General features: G+C 36.5%; 1 protein-coding gene across 1 annotated transcript; it reads left to right on the forward strand.

Annotated features, from left to right (window-relative positions):
• The first annotated feature begins 2,842 nt into the window (after positions 1-2,842).
• On the forward strand, positions 2,843-24,355 carry LOC139137552 (uncharacterized). The gene is made up of 8 exons (XM_070705716.1): positions 2,843-3,037; positions 8,521-9,258; positions 12,627-12,754; positions 13,134-13,287; positions 14,243-14,401; positions 19,673-19,853; positions 20,261-20,376; positions 24,017-24,355. Exons 1-8 carry the CDS (start codon positions 2,972-2,974, stop codon positions 24,221-24,223), a joined length of 1,749 nt encoding a protein of 582 aa, XP_070561817.1. The 5' UTR covers positions 2,843-2,971; the 3' UTR covers positions 24,224-24,355.
• The last annotated feature ends 1,117 nt before the right edge of the window (positions 24,356-25,472 follow it).

The following is a 25,472-nucleotide window of genomic DNA, read 5'->3' on the forward strand; positions in this document are numbered from 1 at the left end:
ACTAATTTTAGAAAATACAAATATATTTTTATTATGTAACCGATGTTAGCCCCAAGGAATTGTTCGATAATTTATAATACAGAACAATATATTTTTTTTTTATTTGTTTATTTATTTAAGCCACATTGCCCCCTCCAGTTAGGCATGTTTGGTCTGCAAAAGTGAAACTATTGTCATTTCTCTGAAATAACATCCTTAATTTTGACATTTGCGTAGAGTCGTTTAGTACATAGATTTGAGCAAGGCGTTAGTGTACGTTATAAAAACTCTCCTTCCTGTACTGAGTTCAGAGTCGTCGCCATCGTCTTGACCTTGTGAGGACACCGCGACATTGCACTTTTATATGAATCCGATATGTACGGCTACTAGACTATACAACATCGAAGTTAGATTGGCTTGGATAGATCTATAAGGTGGTGAAATCTCCGATATATGTCGGATATTTACCCGCGATTTGACAAAATCTAGTATCGTCTGGTATCGAAGTTAGAGTCAGTCCTTGGAAGTCGGGTTTGACAAGACCTGTAAAGTGCTGAAATCTCCGATATATATCGGAAATTTACCCGCGATTTGATAAAATCTAGTATCGTCTGGTATCGAAGTTAGAGTCAGTCCTTGGAAGTCAGGTTTGACCTGAACTGTAAAGTGCTGAAATCTCCGATATATATCGGAAATTTACCCGCGATTTGACACAATCTAGTATCGTCTAGTATCGAAGTTAGAGTCAGTTCTTGGAAGTCGGGTTTGACAAGACCTGTAAAGTGGTGGAATCTCCGATATATATCTGATATTTACCCGCGATTTGACAAAATCTAGTATCGTCTGGTATCGAAGTTAGAGTCAGTTCTTGGAAGTCGGGTTTGACCTGAACTGTAAAGTGCTGAAATCTCCGATATATATCGGATATTTACCCGCGATTTGACACAATCTAGTATCGTCTAGTATCGAAGTTAGAGTCAGTCCTTGGAAGTCGGGTTTGACTAGACCCGTAAGGTGGTGAAATCTCTGATATAAGCTTATATCGGATATTTACCCGCTATTTGACAAAATCTAGTATCGTCTAGTATCGAAGTTAGAGTCAGTTCTCGGGAGTCGGGTTTGACAAGACCTGTTAAGTGGTCAAATCTCCAATATATATTGGATATTTATCCGCGATTTGACAAAATTTTGTATCGTCTAGTAGGCCTATCGAGGTTAGAGTCAATCCTTGGAAGTCGGGTTTCACAAGACCCGTAGGTGGTTAAATCTCCGATATATATATCGGATATTTACCCACGATTTAACAAAATCAATTTGCGACCGAGGTAATTCGTCTCTCGAGAAAATAAACAAATATTGATTATATATTGATATGCATGATTTCATTGAAAATGCATCGTACATAAAAACATTACAACTGAGGCATTGTAATAATGCCCAGTAAATGAGATATCGTAACCTTCCTTTCCTTACGGTCACTCCATACAATTCCCTCTCTAAAATGTTGCTTGTAATCCGAATGTATATAGCCTTAATGTCGAAACTTTGCTTTTGCTATGATGTGAATTATAGAATGCGAAGAAGATTTGTATTGGGCCCCAATTTTATTTATTTATTAATTAATTAATTAATTTAGGCCTATGTATCGATTCATTCATTTATTTATTTGTTATATTTTGTGTTTGTTAGGTTGGTTTTCCTCATGCTTTGTTTATTTTTCCCTTCCTTCTTTTCTTCCTTCTTTCCAAGGCATTCTACAAGCGTCACTTACTCGCTTGGCAAGTTTCCCAGAAAGTTACTGGGTTATGCACTTGTATATTTAGTGCATATACATTTTCAACGTTTTCCAAAAGCTCATCTTGCCATTTGTAGAATTTTCTATACGTAACTCAAATGTTCAAATTGGTTTTGACTAGGCTTTGCACCCAAACAAACAGCCTGAGATCTGACTGTTGCGACATACCGTTGTTGAAAGCGGTCCTAAAATGACCCGGATAAGCTTATACATGTAGCTCGCTTACCTCAGCAAGCGTATTAGGGACCGTCTCAGATTGTCGCAGAAGTTCAAAAAGCGAAATTTATTCGTTTAGGGGGGGGGGGGGAGGGGGTTTGACCTCCATTCAATTAGTGAACTTCACTTTCGCACTTTTATTTTGTGATCACAAGTTTTCGTGTGTTTATTTTAAATTAAAGAAAAACTGCACACTCGTGCCAACAAATTTGTCACTGTTTCCATCTCGTTTGTGCCCCAAACACAATTTACCGATAGGAACATTGTATCCTAAACATTTCATTCATCAAATTATACAAAGACAAAAAGTATCATTTTTCTTTTAAATGTGCTATTTATAAGCGTCTGCTCTAACCACTAGATGTCTTTATTCTCACTTGTTATGCACCTGGTCATAGTCGTTTTGAATATGATTGAACATGCCTGGGCCCCCTTGTCAAAGTTTCTCGCTTATTTACCGCCCCTACCAAGTACAAATTGCGTGTTCACAAAGACAAAGAACAGCACAAGAGATGCAAAAAGGGAAAGTAAAATAAATTAAATTTTTATGCGGTAAAATGCCCTGTTAGTACTCAAATCTGATCGATTACTTTAATTGTAATGTGGCAAGGGATATACGTCTTTAGTAGCTATAGCAAAATGCAAAATTGTACTCTCAGGCAGACATGAACATTTCGCACTTTGAAGTTTCGTTTAGGGGAGGGGGGAGGGGTTTTGATCTAAACGAAGAAATTTCGTTTCTTGAACTTCTGCGACAATCTGAGACGGTCCCTTAGCCAACCGGAAAAGTTCAGAAACTTGTATCAAGTACCCGGATGAGAGAACCTGGTAGAGGTCAACAGGGTCAATTGGCGATTGCAGACGCTAGACTTGACACAACTTCGACCGGTCCCTTGTTATTTGCATTTTTCGGCTATTTCAGTTCCAATTAATGCGCCTTTTTTGTCCACTGTTCTTCCGATAGCAGGCACAGCTAAGGCCATGGGTATTTTAAGGCAAATGTCCGCTTGTAACATAGCGTTAGACCAGGGACAACTCTCTCGCTCGGTTAGCTGTGATATCGCAGCGGGACTTGTGGCGTGTATTGACCGCGCTCGGGTCATTGGGGTCACCGCCCACAGCCCCCAATGACCCGAGCGCGTTCAATACACGCCACAAGTCCCGCTGCGATATCACAGCTATCGCTCGGTGAGTACAATAATTCATGCACCTTACTTGTAAGTTCAATCACGGTCGAGGAACCGTGGTTCAATCAAGCACGGAAGGTACGTCCGGGACCGTGGTTCAAGGCAGGATGGGAGCTGCGATTTGCACCGGCATTAAGTTGCTGATCAAACTCATTATGTTTTTGGTGCCTATCAATGTTGTCTATATACTTGTTAATTCATGTCTTGTTCGTTTGAATGTTTCGTATACACCCTCTAACTCAGTTTTTATATCTGTTTATTCATGTCTGGCTCTTTAAAACTTAAAGTTGCCATCCATCACATCAAGTACCTAGCGCACACAATACATCGTACACAAATGGCCTTGAGGTACTCCAATAGAAAGGTATACGGGTGTGTGTGTCGCCCGAATGGATCACTTTTTCACGAAAACAATCCCTTAATATAGGTCGATTTTTCGTTCGGAAAAAAAAACTATTCAAAGCATGGGTCGATAACAAAGCAAATGTCCCATGCTTTGAGGTATGTAAGGGTAGCTCAAACCCCAAACCGGGACCATGGGGGCCTCAGTCTCCGATGATGATGATGGTGATGATGATGATGATGATTAAATATTTAAAAAATGAAGAAAATAAAAATCAGTTTGGACTCAGTAAATTTGTCATTGTTGTTGTTGTTGTTGTTATTGTTTTTGTTGTTGATAGTATTTGCAGAAAAGAACAAAGTATGCACTGCAAAATTCAATACAGCCTAACTTTGCAGCGCATACTTTGTTCTTTTCTGCAAATATAATCAACAACAACAACAACAATAATAACAACAAAAACAACAAATTTACTGAGTCCAATATATTATTTTTATTTTCCTTCATTTTTTAGTATTTAATCATCATCATCATCATCACCATCATCATCATTGGAGACTGAGGCGGGACTCCCAGCTAAAATACGCTCTGGGACCAGTCCCAGTTGGCCTCCAGGACCAGTCCCAGTCTACTTCAAGGACCGGTCCCAGTTCAACTCTTGGACTGGCCGCAGAGGTGAAGTTAACTTTAATAACCATAATAATAATGGGAAAGAGGTTTCCTAGCGCACTATATGCTTTTTGTAGCAATAGTATGCACTTGTTTCGTTCATGTTCCCTGTGCAGTTGTGAACATTGTGTAAATTTGTATGGAAAAGCTAACATCTCCCAGTTTCATTCTAGGACAGTGCAGGGTCTCATTTCAATTCTGGGACTCGTGGTTCCATAGAGCTATGACAGACATAGACCCTCGAAGGTCTATGGACATGTGCAGACATAGACTGAAATAGAAAACACTAAAACAGCATATGCTAAATAGCTACTAGCTGTCAATGAAGTTTTGATGCAGTGCATGTTGTTGACTTGTTAATTTGTATATTCAAAACCCTTTGTCTTAAAATGTTATCACCTCATTTATGTTAATTCCCTCGCATAACAATGAAATGATTCTGCTGTACATGCACTTCTATTGTTGCAGACCTAATCACTGATGGTTGCCTATCCCCTATTTTTGTTGATCTGTTCAGAAAGAAAGCTAAGTCCAAATTAAGATATCACCCATACTTCAAATGAAATGCAATTCTATGAATTACAGCAAGTTTTTGTTTAATGTTTGTATGCCTTGATGTAGTCTTGCACAGTTATTTTCATCTCCCTTTTTCATCAGTACACGGTCTCTCTATCAATAAGATTTCCACACACACCATAGCACAGGACGTACTATTGCTAAGATTGTGTACATCACAGTTAGGCCAAAGTAAAAATTCTTTGTTTTATGGCCACTCAAACGTTTGAAAACATGAGCGGGAAGGCAGTACCATGGAGGTAGTAGTCTACTACCTCCATGGCAGTACTAAACACATACAAGAAAATTAAACAAGTTATATTCTCGTGATTATTTCCATGTAACAACATAGGGAAGTGTCTGTACAAAAATCATCAGAAACTTCCTTTCATCGTGATAATCATAAGTTATACTACAAGATATGAAAGTTTGAAAACGAAGAGTTGTAGGCAGAAGAGCTTCTCGGTAAAATCCCATTCAAACCATAGACAGTAGAACCTTAGTATGTGCATACAGATGCAAAACAAAGATTTGCTCAGAAAAGTGGTAGGGGTGTGCGGTCCCACGTAAAAAAAACAGGGTCCATTTTAGACCTAAAATCTCGTTATTTTATGACCCATGTTTCAGACCTTTGTGACCTTTGACCCAGGTCAAAAGTCATAGTGTCAATATTTGCAAAACGTTATAGGGTAAAACACAAGCATTTGCCTACCAAAATTTACGACTATGTTGTTGTTGGCCAAGCCAAGCTATGGGTCCATAGCTGTGGTGGTTACAGACGGGAATCCTGCCTTTTACAGGCTGGTTTTGATTTTTATGTTAGGGGTGGACCATTTGATATCCTGGGGGGGCTTGGAAGATTTGGGGAAAAAAAAAGATGCCAGGTGGAGTTGCTCGAAAAAAAAATCTGGCTTTAGGTGGCTGATGGAAAAAAAATTATGGACCATTGCGACTCGGAAAAAAAAATCTTGGCAATTGTTCGATGCACACTGCAGCATCAATAAAAATCAAGCAGTAGCTCTAGAGTTTTATAAAGCATAAACCGTTTCAAGCTTGAGGAACAATAACTGAATATGAACAATTGTACAGTATACATGACCTTCTGATTAGAGGAAGTATGCTGAAATTGAAATTGCTCACCAGTGTTTTCCAGAAATGTGTAAATCTGAATGTAAGGATTTTGTCAAAATACCACAAGAAGAGAGACAGCCTGCAAACATTTTACTATTATCGTTTGCGCATAGAAAACTCATAACAATGAAAAAATGCGTAGAGACTCAATCCAATGCGTAATATTATTACGCATTGGATCGACTCTCTACACATTTTTTCATTGTTATGAGTTTTTCTATGTACGCATGTTTTATTCGTAAATGCGAACACTGTTATAGTGAATTATCTTACCAATGTTTTTCTTAACAAAAGCGAATGTGTTTTGATTAGAATTGAATGAGTTTGATGGTTTTGGGGAAACTACTATGTGGTAATGAAGAATGGAAATGGGCAATGAAATGAGCAGACAGCAGGTGATTTAAGATTAAATGTTACATCTTCACTGCAAATAAACCATAAGTGTGTCATAAATAATACAAACAAAACAAAATCATGTTTGTTTGTTTTGTTGTATGTGAGCCACGTCTAAGACACACAACAAAAGTACAGTTTCAGTCAGTAAATGTCACCTCAGATGCCACCAGAGAAAACCATTTCCACTCCAAAATTTCATTTTTCGCCTTGCGAGAGGGGGGACACCCCCCTTTCGCGCTCTCCCCCCCTCGTTCGCTACGCTCACTCGCCACTCAGTCGCTTCGCTCCCTCGCAGTCCACCCGGCTACTTTCTTAAATTACCCGGCTACTTTCAATGTAAGGACAACAATAACAAGTAAATGCCATAAATGTACATGATTTTACAAATATGTTTTTGTAAAGTGAATCAAAAATGTACATGTATTTACATATCTTTATTTACTTTCTTGAATATAGTCTGTGTGCAATAGAACAGCATCTTGTTACTGGCTGTGAAAAACCAAGCAAACAAACATTGCACCGAAATTTGGTAAAAAAAAATATATCTCGAAGAAGGAAAGTGAAAAAAAAAGTTGCCAGCATATGCCCTGTAGAAAAAAATAATTCATGGTGAAGCACGTGGAAAAAAAATAATGGCTCTCCACCAATCTTCCAAGCCCCCCCCCCCCCCAGGATATCAAATGGTCCACCCCTTACTTTTAATGGTGGCGGGGCTGAAACTCATAAAAGTCAAAACCACCCTTAAAAGGCATGAATTCCATCGTACACCACAGCTATGGACCCACAGCCAGGCCATTCAATGATATCCAAAGAACATTTCTGGAAATACTACAAAATTACCAAATTTCGGTCCAGATTCTGAAATTATCAGTTATCTGCAGTTATAGTCTGACTGGTGTTTTTTTAAAATTCCGAACCACAAGAAGCCTTGCCGTTGTCTCTAATGTGGCCATGGTCAACCTGTACTAGTAGTAGAGCCACTTTGTTTGGATATTTTCTGTTTGGCTAAAATCTCATATAAGGAGTTAACCAATAGTGACGGTGTCTTAAAACATGTCAATATTTGCTTTGGCTAAAGCCAGGGGAACCTTCACATGCCACAGAATAAAGGTGAAAATTCCCCAAATTTGTCAAGCAACTCCCTAACACAATTAGGGGTTATAAACGGAAAGTAAGGGTATATGGTTGTGAATATAAGACCTGTGGGGTGAAAATTAGCATATTTGGTGGGAAATAATAACCGAGCGAAGTGAGGTGATTATTTCACCCAAATATATTAATTTTCACCCCAGAGGTCATATATTTCGCAACCAAATACCCAAGCACACACCGTTTACAACCTCATTATAATTTGCTTAAGTTAAATACAAGTGAACAATGTTGTTATTTAAGACTGAAGTTGGAACGAGGGTTCAGGCGCCCAGCCTCTCAACACAAACTTAAAAAAAAGAACGTTTTAGAATGTGAGTGAGTGCACAGTTCATTCCATACAATGCGGTAACACAACGTATCAATATTGCCATTACACATCAAACTTTAATTTTACTTGAAAAAACACTCCAAAATATTTGTAAAAATTATATTGTTGTTACATCACCGTCGCTACTTATACAAACTCTTCATTTGTGGGTTCATCGAGCTGAACCACACTAAAATTCAACTATCAAAATCAATCTCAAGCCATACACTTGTTTGACATTTTGGCACGTTTAGCTCTCAAGCTTGAGTTCGAAATTTGCATGAGCTTAAAAATGTTACGCAGCGGGCAGGTCTTCTTGTTGAGAATATGCTCCAGCCAATCAGATTGCCAGATTCCAGCTATGAGCATATTATAATGAGTAATATTTTTGGAATTTACTTGGGTAGATGTTTTCGACTTGGGCAGCACAACCTGCTTTGAAAATATCAGAAGTACCTCTCCCGCGGGACACATGGTCTCTGCACAATGAAGTTACCGTGTTGGCCGGGAAAACACTAACTGAAATACCAGACCATCCAGTAGTATTGAATTGAGCAGACATGTAGAGGGATGCTCCGCTTTTAAAAAGAAATCAGGTCACTTGCATAGTATATTGAACCTGCTTATGCGTAGTCAGTTAGCCGCTGGCATGACTATCAAAATATAAAATTGAAATTCTGGTGTCAAACGTCAAAAAGGGAATTTTGAGTGGAAACAAAACAAAGAATTGAATTACTTTGACCATATATGACAAAAAACCATTCATACATTTTTTCTGTATTTGTTATAGATTGCCAGAAGATGGAAGAAATTGGTGATCATGGCTGATGATTTTGGAGGTCTAGGTGTTTTTCTCCTGGTTCTATTCCTTCTCAATAATTACAGTGCAGTTAGTGCCAAGGAGACAAATGATGATGTCACAGAACACCTGACTCAAATCTACCAATCAGAGGATGGTCACCAGGCAGCCATCTTGGATGATGTCCTACCCGAAGAATCACTGAAGAATTTGATCATCAAAGGCTATTTATTCACATCTTGGGATTTCCAAGATGACATTAAATTTGCCCAAGAGGAGAATAACATTCCATGGAAGAGCGATTTATCACCTGAATTTTTTGAAAACACTCATGTCTGGAAAATTTTACGCAAATCAATTTCTCATGTCACTAAGTCTGGTGAACTGTATCCATACTCAGTGACGTGCTATCTCCAAAGACGCTTTGATTCAATAACCCTTGAAACAAGGGACCCAGATGATTATCAAATCTTACTTTTTCTTACCAAACGTGTCAAGAAAAATGACTATGGGCATTTGTCCCTGTACGCTCCCTACAGGAATGAGACTGATCACTCTATCGTCATGACAGCGCATCCAAGACATGGCCGCATTGTTTTCTGGAAAGGTGGTCTCTCCCATCTTTATCATCCACCATCAATGAACTACGTCAAGGCAGGGTACATCATCACCATCAAGGCAACTCATTTGAAAGGCAGATATGAAGATGCATTGAAGCTTTTCCACAAGGTGAATGAAAATGGCTTTTGCAATAAAGACAGCACAGTAAAATGTTGGAGAAAATTCCATTGGCTGAAACTTTTTAGTATTTTTGTATTGTTTGTAAAATACATCTTCTTTCTCATCATATTGAAATACTGTTAACTCATCAAATAAGCCTAAGCCTGTAAAATATCCAAGGTTATTATTGAAAATTAATTCCAGTCAGGACTAGAATTAATTTCTGAACATTTAAGGGAGCATTCAGTTTTTACAGCCGGGGGTGGGCCGGCAAAATCCAGGGGGGGGGGGTCACCTCAAATTTGAAAACTGCAAAGGGGGGTCATGTACTTTTCAAACAGCTCAGAGGGGGGGGTCACTTAATTTTCATAAGCATCTGTCCCGTCAAAAAGCAGTTTCAGTGTTCAGAAATATTCTGGGAGATAAAAATGATTTGCTGCATGATTTCATGCTCTGAAGTCATTTAACTGTAAATCTGAACAAAGTATAATTATCTATTGCATGAACATCTTGACTTGGCAACTCTGAGGCATGTCTTATTGTCAATGGAGCTCACTGAGGGCAATGAACAATTCCTATTACTTACATATTAGAGATATGGCAAGTTTTAAACAGTTACCTGTAGACTAAGAGTACCATGAAAAGTTAAATAATTCTTTTAGGTGAAATTCTAAAATCCAATTTCCTGCGCACATATCCATTTGTAACCACCCTAGTCTAATCAAGTACATTAATATTAATAATCAAGAGTACATAAATACACAGATTTACCTATTATTGTATCCGAAAAAAATTATTCATAGTTTCCTCATAGACTCCCATGTACAGTGAATCTACATTTCGGTGAAATTCCAAAATCCAATTTTTGGCAAACACATCCATTTGTTACCACCCTAGTCTAATCAAATACATTCATATTAATAATCAGGAGTACATAAGTACACAGATTTACCTATTTTTGTATTGGAAAAAAATTGTTCATAGTTTCCTCATAGACTCCCATGTACAGTGAATCTACATTTTGGTGAAATTCCAAAAGCCAATTTTGGCAAACACATCCATTTGTTACCACCCTAGTCTAATCAAGTTCATTGATGTTAATAATCGGGAGTACATAAATACACAGATTTACCTATTTTGTATTGGAAAAAAATTATTTATAGTCTCCTCATAGACTCCCATGTATAGTGGATGAACACTTTCAGTGATATTTCAAAATCAGATTTCTTGTACACATAATATGCACCTTTAACCATCATATTCTAATCAAGTACAATAATGTTAATTATTCAACGTCTGTATATGTTCATGTATATATAGCAAGTTTTTCATTCGAAAAAAAATTGTTCACAATTTTATCATAGACTCCTATATAGGATGAACATTTTTGGTGAAATTTTAAAGTCAAATTTTTTGTTCACATACCAGTTGTAAGTACATTTATGTCAAATATCAAACATCTATAAATGCATAGATATAGTTTTGTATTAAAAAAGTATTAAATAGTTTTCTCATACACTATCATGTATAGTGAATCAACATTATCAACAGCTGATCATCAATTAAATTCAAATATCAAAATTTTTTACACACACGCTTCCGCAAAAATATTGCGATCTACGTGTAATTTCTGTCTAATCCCTTTAAGGGATAATTTCAAAATTATAGCAAGTCAGAAGGGGAATTTGAACATTAACACTTTGTGAGTTTGTAAGGAAGGTCATTTGAAAATATCTGAGAATCTTTTTTTTGATTCTATCCCTCCAAGGTGTATGTGTGTGCAGCTTTACTCAAGCAATGTGGGGGGGGTCATGAAATTTTTGTCATCTTAAAAGGGGGGTCATCAATTTTTTGGTGCAATGGGTAGGGGGGTTCACTTATTTTGATTGATGCACAGGAAGAATTTGCCGGCCCATCCCCGGCCATAATAACTGAACGCTCCCTAATATTGCAAATTGCTCACAACCCTTTCTGGTAACAAGGCCGCCTCTTTATGTGTCAACATGCTATAAGGCAAAAAGGAAAGTTTACTTGTGTTTTTAAATGAAAATAGTGAAAAACATTATCAACAGTTACAGCTATTGTATGGTATACTTTTTAAGATTGCATATATTTGTTGAAGATACTAAAGAAATCAGCAAACACAATCAGGCTAGCATGGAGGGTCTTCTACAAAAAGTATGCAATGATGACTCCCTAGGAAAGCTGTAAATTTTAAAATGGCTCAGCTTGACCCAATTTTCCTTCAGTTTTGCTAATAGTAATACGGTATAACAATATTTTCCTGACAGCTTTGTTGTAACTCATTACATATTGTGTGACTGCTGATTAACATTATTATAATAATGAAATCTGAAAAGCCCCATGATCTGATAATTTAAGGTCAGTTTGTTCATACTCTGTCGTCCTTGACAACATATTTTACAAATATTATCATTCTGTTTGTTGCCATCTGAACCTACTATTTCAGATGCCAGTAGTTATTCTCTTCATTGAAATTTTTTTCAAAAATGATATTCAAAATATTTCAAATACTAAAATAATTAAATTCTGAAATAAAATGCAGCAGCATTTTTTCAGAAAGACACATTTACCCGAAAAATTGTCAGCAAGTGTGTAGATTATTGTCCAGCATAAATACCTTTGAGAAAAGACATTGAGAACTTTTTGCCATTTACCAATGAAACCATCCTGTAGGAACAGTTTCAACACAAAAACCATATGTTTTGACAGATTGTTTAGACATATCAAATCAGAATAAGATGACAAAGTGCTAAATGATCAGCATAGTTATCACAATGTGGAAATAGAGGATTCAGTTGGATACAATACTCAAATTCACTTTCAACACTGATAACATTGTTATCTTTACAATGTCATTTTAATGTGAAAAGCTTTTGGCTATTGGAATTCCTCAAATTTCAAACAAAAAGTACCAATAACCTGTAATTATGAGATTCAGTCAACAAGAGTTTTTTTTCCAAAGTTGGTTAACTATTAATGATTTCACAGCAACCTTTCAGCTGCTTTATTTTTCAGTCAAAAAATTATGTTTGGAATGTGACAGTTTATGCAAATTATTGATAAATGGAAAGACTGACCACTTTGTTAGGTGTGTTCTACATCAATGACAGGGCTGCAATAATTTTTGGAAAAAAGCTTGAAATTGAACTAAAAAAGTCACAATTTGCGACAGAGTAGCTAGTTGTCACCATCATTGACAGAATTTTGTTGATATCTACAATCCAAACAAAGCAATAGAGAAACAAAACAGTACTGAAAATATCAGCAGCTCCACTGTTATGTAACCATTTCATTGAACCTTTGATGTTTCCCTCAACTTTTTAACATCTGTTAACGTGTCTCTTTTTCCTTAGAATGCCTTGGAAGAGAAACAGAAACTGGAACGCGTCACCAAGAACAGCTTTCCGAACGTTCCTGGAAAAATACCCAAATACAACATGGATGAGCATGTCAAGCGAAAATTTTATGATGCCAATGGAATGTAGGTAGAATATTAGAAATGATGAAAATCAGAATAACCAATGGCAGTACTTCCATTCAAGCACAGACCTTTGAGAAATAATGAAAGCATCGTTCAAATAGCAGTAAAAATTGGTCAGTGTGTGGTGGACATACCATTGCCAAGGATACTGTATCCAGCTGGTAGACTAACCTTGCCATCACCAAAACAGCTTGTATAACGGTATGGTGTAACAGTGAGGCATTGAGAGAAAAATTGAAAGATATCATGTAAACGGGAAAGTGTGTAGAAACTGCACTAATTGGTTTCAGAGCAGGAAGTTTTAGTAATCTGCCACCAGCACACAATGTCTACCATACGGACTTTGACTTGAGATATCTGCTTGTGACTCTGATTGCAGGGTTGTTGCAATATATGATGATTTATTCACCAAGGAGCAGCTTGATGCCCTCCATGCGTACCTGTCATCAGTGGAGGACAATTTCTTCTTTGGTGATGCAGACACAGGGGCCCAAGAAGACAGTGACAACGTTGCATGGATTAAAGGTTTTCCAGTACGTGACATCCATGACTTGTGATAATGAATCCCTTCCTGTCCACGGGGGACAAAAGCAAAATTTATTTTTTATTTGAATCCTTGATGGACTAGGAGGGGGTAAATTGTTGCTATTATTATATAGTTTTGGCAACACCAGTGAATTTGTAGATGTAGAAAACATCTGGGGCCACAACACTGGATAATGGGACACATTATCAGCAATAATCTTAGGGTATGACGTCACAAAATTTAACTTGTATTGACAAAGCTATAGTATAATAGTGTCTATAGGGTACATGTATTGCAAGGAATTATTGGATTGATCTAATGCTATTAAATTTTTACCAAACTTCAAGTTGTCAATCAATATAGATATTTTTTCATTAGGAAACTTCTCAGGATGGGACATCTCAGGAACACCTGAGCTTCAAGGAGTATGGATATAATATTGTCAACCAATTTGATTAAAAAATCAAATGTTTATGACTAATTTTCTGTCCATATTTTATCTTTTGTATTCATCTTTTGTTCATTGTCACCAGTAGGGTAGAGAGGTGAGGACAGCAGTAAAGTTCAGTGATCAAGCACATCTCTACATCTGATTTAAATCCGATTGGTTGCCCACATCTGACCCTATTATCTCTGTGGTTATATGGAAATTAACCTTTTTCATATGGTTATTTGAAATATCACCAAAAATGTATTCAATACAAAGACAGGTTTAGATATTAATTGATAATATGCCTTAGGAAATAACCGAGTTGCTTGGTTACAATTTACACTGTCATATCTCTTGATTTCTTCATGGAATTTTCAATCCAGGGAATCCTGCACAGGGCTAAGTGAAATATTTTTAACAGTATGTTCTAGGCTCACATTGCTGTTTATCTGTCATTGTCAGGTGCAATTATCAAAACAATTGAGATTTGTTTTCGATATGATTTTGTACATCATTGTGTCACTCTTTACAGTGTGATTCATTTGTGAAGAGTAATGTCTGGGACGTTGTGTTTCAAGTCGCCAAGCACGTCAGCGGGGGCAAAGAAGGATGGTATCCGTATGATGTGTCGTTGAACGTTATCAGAGCCGGCGATCACACTCGCATCCATGAAGACTGCGGGGCTTTTGAAGTAAGTGACGCAATGAAAATGAATATGTCTGCATGCAATGCTACTGCAGTGTTCATGGGACTTAAAGGTATACAGTCACCTGTAATCTAAATATGCCCATATATGGTCAAAGGGGCGTTCCTTGGTATTCAAAATACCCATGTGAGGGCGCTGTTTTTGAAAAGCAGACACCCACTTAAAATCTGGGATTTGTTAGATTTTCTCTTTCCATGGTAAGGGACTGGACATAAATTACAGGGGGTGGGCCGTTGTTTTTCGAAACACCGCTGCATCAAAAATAGTGACCCTTCAAAAGTTCATGCACAAAAATTAGTGACCCTCCCCCTTATCCGTGCATGAAAATAAGTGACCCTCCCCTCCCCCCAACAAACCCGCAATGTGTTCAAGACCTCCTTCTGACTTGCTATACTTTTGAAGTCCCCTCCCAAAAGGAAGGCAAAATGCGGCCGATATAACGCTTTGTCCAACAAATATCAAATCATATGTGTGTGATAATTCATGTAAATGTACTTTGCTTGAAGTGGCAGGTAAAAAGTGCATGCATGTACAAAAAATGTAATTTTTTGATTTCATCAATAATGTTGATTCACTATGCATGGCAGCCTATGATGAAACTATGAATATTTTTTTCCAATACAAAACTAGGTAAATCTGTGCATTTATGTACACCTAATTATTAGTATTAATGTTCATGACTAGACTACAGTGGTTTCAAGTCAATGGTTGTGCAAGAAATTTGATTTTGGAATTTCACTGAAATGTCCATTCACAATGCATGGCAGCCTATGATGAAACTATGAATATTTTTTTCCAATACAAAACTAGGTAAATCTGTGCATTTATGTACACCTAATTATTAGTATTAATGTTCATGACTAGACTAGAGTGGTTTCAAGTCTATGGTTGTGCAAGAAATTTGATTTTGGAATTTCACTGAAATGTCCATTCACAATGCATGGCAGCCTATGATGAAACTATGAATATTTTTTTCCCAATACAAAACTAGGTAAATCTGTGCATTTATGTACACCTAATTATTAGTATTAATGTTCATGATTAGACTAGAGTGGTTTCAAGTCAATGGTTGTGCAAGAAATTTGATTTTGGAATTTCACTGAAATGTCCATTCACTCTGCATGGCAGCCTATGATGAAACTATGAATATTTTTTTCCAATACAAAACTAGGTTAATCTGTGCATTTATGTACACCTAATTATTAGTATTAATGTTCATGATTAGACTAGAGTGGTTTCAAGTCAATGGTTGTGCAAGAAATTTGATTTTGGAATTTCACTGAAATGTCCATTCACTATGCATGGCAGCCTATGATGAAACTATGAATATTTTTTTTCCAATACAAAACTAGCTAAATCTGTGCATTTATGTACACTAATTATTAGTATTAATGTTCATGATTAGACTACACTGGTTTCAAGTCAATGGTTATGCAAAAAAAATTTGATTTTGGAATTTCACTGAAATGTCCATTCACTATGCATGGCAGCCTATGATGAAACTATGAATATTTTTTTCCCAATACAAAACTAGCTAAATCTGTGCATTTATGTACACCTAATTATTAGTATTAATGTTCATGACTAGACTACAGTGGTTTCAAGTCAATGGTTATGCAAAAAAAATTTGATTTTGGAATTTCACTAAAATGTCCATCACAATGCATGGCAGCCTATGATGAAACTATGAATATTTTTTTCCCAATACAAAACTAGCTAAATCTGTGCATTTATGTACACCTAATTATTAGTATTAATGTTCATGATTAGACTACAGTGGTTTCAAGTCAATGGTTGTGCAAGAAATTTGATTTTGGAATTTCACTGAAATGTCCATTCACTATGCATGGCAGCCTATGATGAAACTATGAATATTTTTTTTCCAATACAAAACTAGCTAAATTTGTGCATTTATGTACTGCCAATTATTAGTATTAATGTTCATGACTAGACTACAGTGGTTTCAAGTCCATGGCTGTGCAAGAAATTTGATTTTGGAATTTCACTGAAATGTCCATTCACAATGCATGGCATCCTATGATGAAACTATGAATATTTTTTTTCCAATACAAAGCTAGGTAAATCTGTGCATTTATGTACACCTAATTATTAGTATTAATGTTCATGATTAGACTAGAGTGGTTTCAAGTCAATGGTTGTGCAAGAAATTTGATTTTGGAATTTCACCGAATGTTGATTCATTATAGGGTACATTGTAGGCTATGAGGAAACTACAAATAACTCATAGGTTATCTGATCCTAAATTGTTATTCAAAAGTTGTTCGACCTGAAGCTTCCAGTTGTTATTGATGACATTTTGCACTATTCTGAACAGTTTGTATTCTGTCAATGTCCTAAAAAAATGAAAAATGTACATACAGCTTCATGAACATGTGACACCGATCCATACCTAATGTATTGTCAATGGGAGAATGATATCTAATAAGTGATCTCCCAAATTTTTATTGAAAGCATCATTATAGGGGACAGTGTATATGTACAATAGAGGAGTTGGATGAGTAGAAATCATGACAACTTAAATCAATGTGGCTGCTTGGATCATCAATACATTGTTTATTATACCCTAAAACTTGCGCCCGAAGGGCGTGCTGAAAATGGAAATGACAGAAAATGAAAGTGCCAGGAGGTATTTTTTCTTTTTTCAGTATTCCATATTCTTTAATACGTGCATATGCAATTTCAGCTTTGATGCATAAAAAAGGTGACCCTCCCCCATAGGCTTGCACAAAATTTTATGACCCTTCAAAAATGCTTGCGTGAAAAATGGCGACCCACCCCCAACAAACACCGCCCCCCCCCTGTAATTTGTGTCCGGTCCCTAACTGTGGCAAAATTGGAACAGGTGACAGTATACCTGTGAGACTATGTAATGTGATCATGATACAAACAAAAACATATGCATAGAATAATTGTCCAGAAATACACTAAGTTATATGCTCGTCTTCATGGATGGTATATGTACATTACAGTTCACTTCAAAGTTCAACATAGTTTCAATTTCGTACATGTGTTAAAGTAGCTGAACATCATGAATTGTTTAGAATAAAAAAGTTAACAATTACAGTACAATTTACAGTGTGTGAATGAAAAAATATTTTTGTAGGAAAATGTAACTTATGAAAACTGCTTTTATAGTGCATAGACTTTAAAACTAGGTTTAGTATTTTAAACTTTGCAAAAAATGAACTAACAGGCACGGACCAAGCAAGCTTGAGTGTGATGAAAGATAATTTCTCCTAAAATTATACAAACTAGGACAATCAAAAGAGCTTAAACTATTGTTTCTGCTCATTGTTAATGCAGAGTGTCCAAGAAAATCCTAATCCTAATATCTTAAACTATTCACAGCATCATATTAGAAATATTAAGCCTTTGAGTGCCGTAATTTTTCCCACCAAAATTTTAGTGCAACATTTTACCATTTTTTATGAATTTTTCTGTAATTTTTTCAATAATTTTGAACAAAATGGACACCACATTTCATTGGCTACAGTTTTTTATCAAAATTTTGGCAAAAATCGGAAAAAATTTGACTGGGGTATATTTTGTAAAGGTGACAAAAATTGACTTTCGCGCTCAAAGGGTTAAGGCAGTGTGCGCCTCGAAAGTGAAAGACTAGAAACATTTGCTCAAACTTTCCTGAATGAAACTTTCAACCATTCTCTTACCAAATAAACAATATAGAAATAACGGGCGATGCGCTGACCATTAATGTTGATTTGTGGGCAAGGGCGAGGGGAAAGCCAAAAATTAAAAGCCTCGCCCGTTAATTTGGCTTTCCTCGAGCCCACGCCCACAAATAAACGTTAATGGTCAGGGCGGAGTCTGTTATTTCCATTATATTAACAGCGAACCCAAGAAAACCGTCAAAATTTCCGAAAATTTCAGGAGCGAACAACAACTGGGCCCCAGAAACTGAGCAATATGCGACGCACTGTCACACCCGCTGTAAAAAATTGGCAAATCCGGAGATGTTTCAGAAAAAAGTTTCTCACATTCCTGGCTACTGGGAGTGCGGGATCGAGAGTGTGGGATAAATCGATCCCACACTCTCAGAAACCGTCCCACACTCTGCAGTAAATATTACACGACCTCTGATTGGATGACAAGTAGTCTGTTTTGTTCCACGCGCAAAATGTTATCCAATGGCACGACGAGTAACACACGGACTAGAACTACAAAGTAAGCAGGTCAAAGTACAGTGGCCAGACGACAGAGTTGTCACAATTTTTGATAATATTGTACCTGTCCAATATGAATTTAGCGCATTTTGTGGTCATGTGAGAAAAAGAATCTCACACACCAAGGACCTGGGATCAGATTTCTCACACTCGTTGGGGATATTTTGTCTCACACTCGCCTGCGGCTCGTGTGAGACAAAATATCCCCAACTCGTGTGAGAAATCTGATCCCAGGTCCTTGGGGGTGTGAGATTCTATTAATCTCAACTTGACCTACAAGTGCTCCATTTTATTTTGTGATTGATTATGATTTACGTTTAAGCTGTAAAGTTACGATACTTTGAGTTGTGTATCTTATTATTCATATTCACGGGCATGTAAACAAACCATTACTGTGTATTTGTGGTCAGTCACGTTGTTCAGCTCGACCAATCAAAATGCGACGGGCAGGGCATGGTAATATAATAAAAATCGGGGGTCATTGGGCAAAGTTTGAAACTAGCGAAAAGAATTACCCAACATTTTGCGATATTTAAAATTCAAAATGGCCGCAATTCCTGTGTTAACTCTATGGGGGGAAAATCAAATTTTGGATTTTAAAAAAACTAAGCCAGTTTTTCTTTCCCCAAGAGCTTTCTAACAAGCCCCCACGAGTGGTAGATCAGAAAAGAACTGTAGAAATTTGTGTGTCCGACTATATCTGTCCCCGAGGCGTGTTCTACCTTAGACTCAATGAATTATGTGGTAATTTGACTTACCTTTACACTCATATAATGCTGTAAAGGACGAGAAAGTATTTTGCAATCTGTATAAAACAACTGTTGTGGTTATATCATACCAGTTTTTTTAAGGAAAGAAAGGAAAATATCTCATCAGTGTTTCACTTTTGATAAATTTCAAGGATCGGAAACAAATGATTTCTTATTCTTGACCTAATCACAAATCTAATGGTTATGTTTCACGAGAAAGGACAGGTATTAAACAAAGGTAGTGTAGAATGTCTTATACAAGTAGATTTTATTCATTCTCGTCATTGTTCTTATTGTTATTTCAGTATGAATACACATTCTTGATGTACATGAATCCAGACTGGAAGACCAACAATTACGGAGAAACGGTGTACTTCAACAAAATTGAGAATCATCCACTGTATGAGAAACTCGGCGAAGGAAATGAGCAGTTTGAACCTTTCTGTGCTGTCAAACCCAAATATGGAAGAGTTGCCATATTTAGAGGTAATGACCCTTTACCTTTGACACTAAATCTGCATATCAGCACAAGTCAGGCTTTTTTTATCGAAATTATTAAATTTATCTCACAACATTTGAATAATTACATACTGGAAAGAGAACAAGAGACTATTTGGTTTGTATATGCCTGTGTGTTCTCAAGAAGAATTATGAATCAAAGGTACATGTAAGATACAGATACATTATAAATTAATCACAAATTAATACATTTTAATGTCACTGCAGTCTCTAGATTTTTAGTAGAATGTAGATATTACATTTTGTTTTATTTCATATGATATTGTTATAAGATACTTAATCTTATGATATATCATGTATGGGATATGCCTTACAATTAAAGGCATGATGTATTCCATAGAAAGTCAGCAATTTCATTTTGTCACTCACCACAGGTATCATTCCACACTCAGCAAGACCACCAAGCAGTGCTGTACCCAATGCTAGGTATACATTTGCCGTCAAAGTTGGGGAGACTGAAAGAATTGCCAAAGCCAAGGCTCTCAGAGAGGTGAGTTCTTCAACCTGCAACATGTACTTCCAACAGAATCTGAAACTTAATCCGATCAGGAAGTGGTGTCTATTGAAGAGTAGAAATAATTTTCATAAAAAAGCACACACCCATACTCAACAAGTGAAGTCTCGTAGTGCATCTGAGATTCCTACAAAAATTATTTTACTGAACATCCTGATGGAAATGTCCCATCCATCCCTGTATTGAATTCCATGGATCCTTCATACCTCATTCTAACCTTTTATTCATTTCTTATCAACACTTCACTCTCTCTTCCTCCCCTCTTATCACCCCCTCTGTACTGTCTATCTCTTTGTCTTTGTTCCTCAGTCACCAAATCATTTGCTAACCAATTCATCTTATCCTCAAATGATCATACCATTCTCCATCACTAAATCTCGCCCCAAGTGGTTAGTTCTTCATCTCGATCACCACGTTTTTCACTCTATGTCAACTGCTAATGCCCTAAAGTAATCTTTTTACTATAACATATTTGTACTGGAAGTGTGTAGAGGCAGAATTTTGTGTTCAAAAGCACCAAGATCCAAGCTTTCTGAAATCAGTGCATTAATTTTCAATAGCAGAATTTCAGGAGATCTGGGGCGCGTTCGATTAATACGATCATGATCGTGATTGGCCAATCATGACTGCACAGTGATCATGCGTTCAAATACGCCCAATAACAATCATGATTGACAATCACAGCAATCATGCCCAAGAACGTGATTGGTGTGAATACAAGATGGCGGACAACACAGCTGTTGATGCTGAAAACACAAACAGGCGGTAATTTTGAAGTTTCAGAAATGTCAACACTTAAAGCAATATTTTTTAGTGTTACTCACAAGATGCTGGTTTAATCGCATCTGTTATATTCAAAATAAAATACCTTGATTTACAACAAAATTTGAAAAAAATGTTTGTTTATTTGCCCATGTGGTCAGGCACACCACCGAGTACAGGAGCGAATGCAGAAGTGAATGCAGAAGGTACAATAAACTATTCCACATGAGGAAGATTTCATGGAAACGTTTACCTATAAACTTATAGCCACGCCATTTACGCAGCCACACTGCAGAAATGCGTCAACATTGAGGGCAGCCATGTCAGCTGAAACTTGATCATCCAGTTTTGTTACTACCTCAATTTGAAAATGATGTCACATATATCACAATCATGATCGTGTGAATGGAACGCGCCCCTGAACAGTGGTTGATATTTCAATTGAAGTAAATACCATTCTACTAGACCAACAGCAATAGATTGCAAGGACTGACCAATTTACAACTAACACTAATTTTCATGGGTTTAATTTCACAATTTTGTTGCTTGAGGGATTGTCACTTAGATCTAAATTTACAGGTTTTTTCAAGTAAGAAAATAGAATCTTAACATTTTCACCAGGTTTCACATAGCAGATTTCATCTGTCAGCAAAGTAGTTAAAATAATACAGATAAATTAACGCTTTTACACTAGGTTAGAGGACCAACTGGAATAGGTCAGAGAATTTTTGGATTGGCCTTTATGCTGATCCCACGGCTTACCAAACTGACTTGCCCCTCAGCCATAGCCTGAGCTCCCTCCCCCTCACACTTTCACCTCTTCCGTTTTTAGCTCACATTTGGTTTTACCAATGTGAGTTTATCGTATAGGCTGAAGTCGATGGCGTCTGTATGTATGTGTGTATGTATGTATGTATGTATGTATGTATGTATGTATGTATGTATGTATGTACGTACAGTATGTCCGTCAACATCAAAAACACGCAAACCGCTGCACGTTTCAGCTTGGTATTTGATGTGTGGATGCATCCTGGGCTATAGATGGGATTTTGTTCAAATGAAGTCTGCATTGCCAAAATTATGCAAATGAGCTTACAAAATGTGAAAATGGTTAAGAATTAATAACTCAAGAACCGCTTTTTTGATTGCTTTGAAAATTTGTGTGCAAGTACCTTAGCTTAATCTCATACAGTTTTATGAATATTGTGAAGATATCCTTAATTTTGTATTTTTGCTGAATTTTTTGGTGATTTTTCTCATTTTCAGTAAAAATTCTTCTTTTCTGAAACCGCCGCCCAATCGCTCTCAAATTTGGGTTGTCTCTTTGCAAGGGTGTTATTCTTCTAATTTGTTGAAATTATGACAAAATTGGGAAAATTACTATTTTTGTGCAATTTTGTCATTTTTGGTCAAAAATCTTAGACAGTGTTTCCTTTTTAAAACCCCTGGACAGACAGCTTTCATATTTCGTACACAAACGTACAGAGATGACAATAGTTAGATATGTGGAAATTGTCCTGAAATATAAAAAATTGTATTTTTAAGACAATATTGTCATTTTTGGTGAAGAAAACTTATCTCAACATTACTTGTTTGATAGCTTTGTAATTTGGTATAAAGTCCCTTGTTTGATAGCTTTGTAATTTGTATAAAGTCCCGAAAGATGTTATTAGATAAATTTTCTGCTCAAAGTGTTGGGAAACCCCAAAATTTGTATATTTTAGGTACTTTTCTCAGTTTGTGACCTTAAATGACCTATACTAACCCAGGATATGTTGTGAGACAATTTAAAAATTTTGAAGGCTGTGAACATAATTTTGTCATATTTGATACCAATCTGTAGAAAATTTGATCCAGAAAACAAAGCTGAGGTGATTTTTTTCATTTGGACCAATTTTTGCAACTTTCTATGTAAGAGATACAAAAACTGATGAGAAATTTGGATCCAGGATAATTCCAGATGTTGTAATCATCACCCACAGTGGAAGGCATTTCACAATCTGTAACTAACTTAAGTGATGTTTACATTAGAATGATAACACTCATGGCATTAATTAAAAATCTCCAAGGTTGTAAATGTACTTCCTGTCATTTGGTCTTATGTAATACCAAGGGGTGGAACATTTGATATGCAGGAGGGGGTAGGGTTTAGAAGATCAATGATGTAGCATTACTTTTTTACCAGATCCCTTGTGCATTTTTTGCCAACTCCCACCTTTTCTTTTTATCAAGCCTTCTCTGTTTTTTGTTGTTGACATTTGCTTGTGTATTTAGGATCTGCTTCTCCCATTGCTATAGAAATTGATATGCATGTTCCTAAAGATGACCTCCAGTACCTAAGTTGGAGACCTTATTTGCTTTTGTCATTCTTGTTTTTCCTGGTTTAAATATTTCTCGAATGGACCAATTCAAACTGAATGTGAGCACATAGTGTCCTTGACGGTATTTTTATCTGTTTGTTAAAGTACTTGCTGCTATGCAGGATGTAGAGTCAAGAGAATATTTAATATGCAACAGAAAAAGGAGCAAAGCAAATGAACAAATCATAGGGAATTAAACTAGCAATAATAACCTTACTACAAAAGCGCAATGCCGAAAAAGAGTCTGGATGGCCCAGAATGTATGAACCTGGACAAGGGGCCTGAAACAAGGCTTGGTGATGTCAAGTGTTGTGTGCAATAGAAAGATGGGTAAATAGATAAAGCATTACCAAGATGTCTATGTCAGTATTGTGTAAGTGGCTTAGGGACAGCTACGTCCTGCAAAGGGACCTAGCTCTCTGGACTTAGACTAGATTTGTGTTATCACACAAATCTTTATTTATCGTCGTTTTTCAATTTCTTTCTTTCTCCAGGCATTTGAACTTCCAGAGATCTCAGAGGAGGAACAAGCATTAGTAGATGAACTCATTGAATACAAACATGCCGTTCACTCACCAGGAAAACCGGACAGCTGGCTTGATGAGAAATTAAACCAGCAGCTTGACAAGAAAGAAAGATTTTATATTGAACAAAGAGAAAAAGCCGCCAAACATTTGCTTCAGAATATAGGAGAGCATTAGTAAATGTGATTTTTTTCATCAATCATTAGAGATATCGCGATTTTAAATACAATGAAAATTCATTGGTACAATGAAATTACAATGATTGCAATATACTGACTTTGCTATAAAAAATTCATATGATGGATTTTAATTAGCATGTTGTCATATGAATTCAACATTACTCCTCAATTTGCTATTTTTGTCATAAGATTAGTTAATCTATCCACCCCATTTTTGTGTGTAGAGGTCCTACTTTGTAGTAGTAAACAATAGAATTGGACAAAACCATTATAGTGAAAGGATTAAAGTGAAAATGCCAGGATGTTACAGGTCACAGAGGGGTCATGCAAGTATGACCAGTTACAAGCTTCAGAGAATACATCGTACATTTTGCCGTGATTATATTTTTAAAGAAAGAACGTTTATAATAATGTCCAAAAATTTTCTGTATGTTTCAGGAAGCACTACAAGAAATGTTAGTAAATAGCTTTCATTTTAATGAGCTGTACTGTTGACCAGAATAACATTCAAGATGTTGTATTTTAACTTTCTAGAGCGAGAGATGAACATTTATTTTTATGTGAGGCAAGGTAGTTTGGTCCAAATACTTGTAAAAATTAAACTCAGAATATTTTAATAGATTACAAGAGATTTCACAGAGATGAAAGAAGAGAATGTGAGAATTCATGCTTTACAAATGTGAAATGTGTAAATATAAGATGTCTATTTTCTTCTCAATGAAAGAAAGTTTTCTTTATGACAAACTGATGTATGTATTTTCCTGTTGATTAGCATACTATGCTTCCTACAGTTCATTCAATGTTTTGAAGAAAGCTGGTCCTTGAATCATGCACAGTCACCTTTTGAAAGGAGCATTCCTTAGTTGCTGAGTGACTGCATTCCGTGTGCAAACAATGGCTTACCTGTTGAAAAGGTGGTTCAATAGTACCGTTCATACACAGGCCATTAAAACGCCTCTGAAACGGCACTGGTCCAACACTGTCTTAAAAAGTTACGTGTGGACGCTACCAAGTGGTTCTGAAACGTTTCAAATTTGAGATGGTTTAGCTGACCAGACCTGACCCAGTGTAGGGATTAACTAGAAAACTTTTTTATAATAGCTATATTTTACCACACTTTGATTACTGTTGTCATTTATGGGGAGCATCACCGTTTATGAAAGGGTTGCATAAGATTCAGAAACGTGCTATCAGAGTGATGTGTGATGCAAGGTATAATGCTTCGACCGAGCATTTATTTAAAACGA

This window comes from Ptychodera flava, chromosome 7, assembly GCF_041260155.1.
Source record: "Ptychodera flava strain L36383 chromosome 7, AS_Pfla_20210202, whole genome shotgun sequence".
Lineage (NCBI taxonomy): Eukaryota > Metazoa > Hemichordata > Enteropneusta > Ptychoderidae > Ptychodera > Ptychodera flava.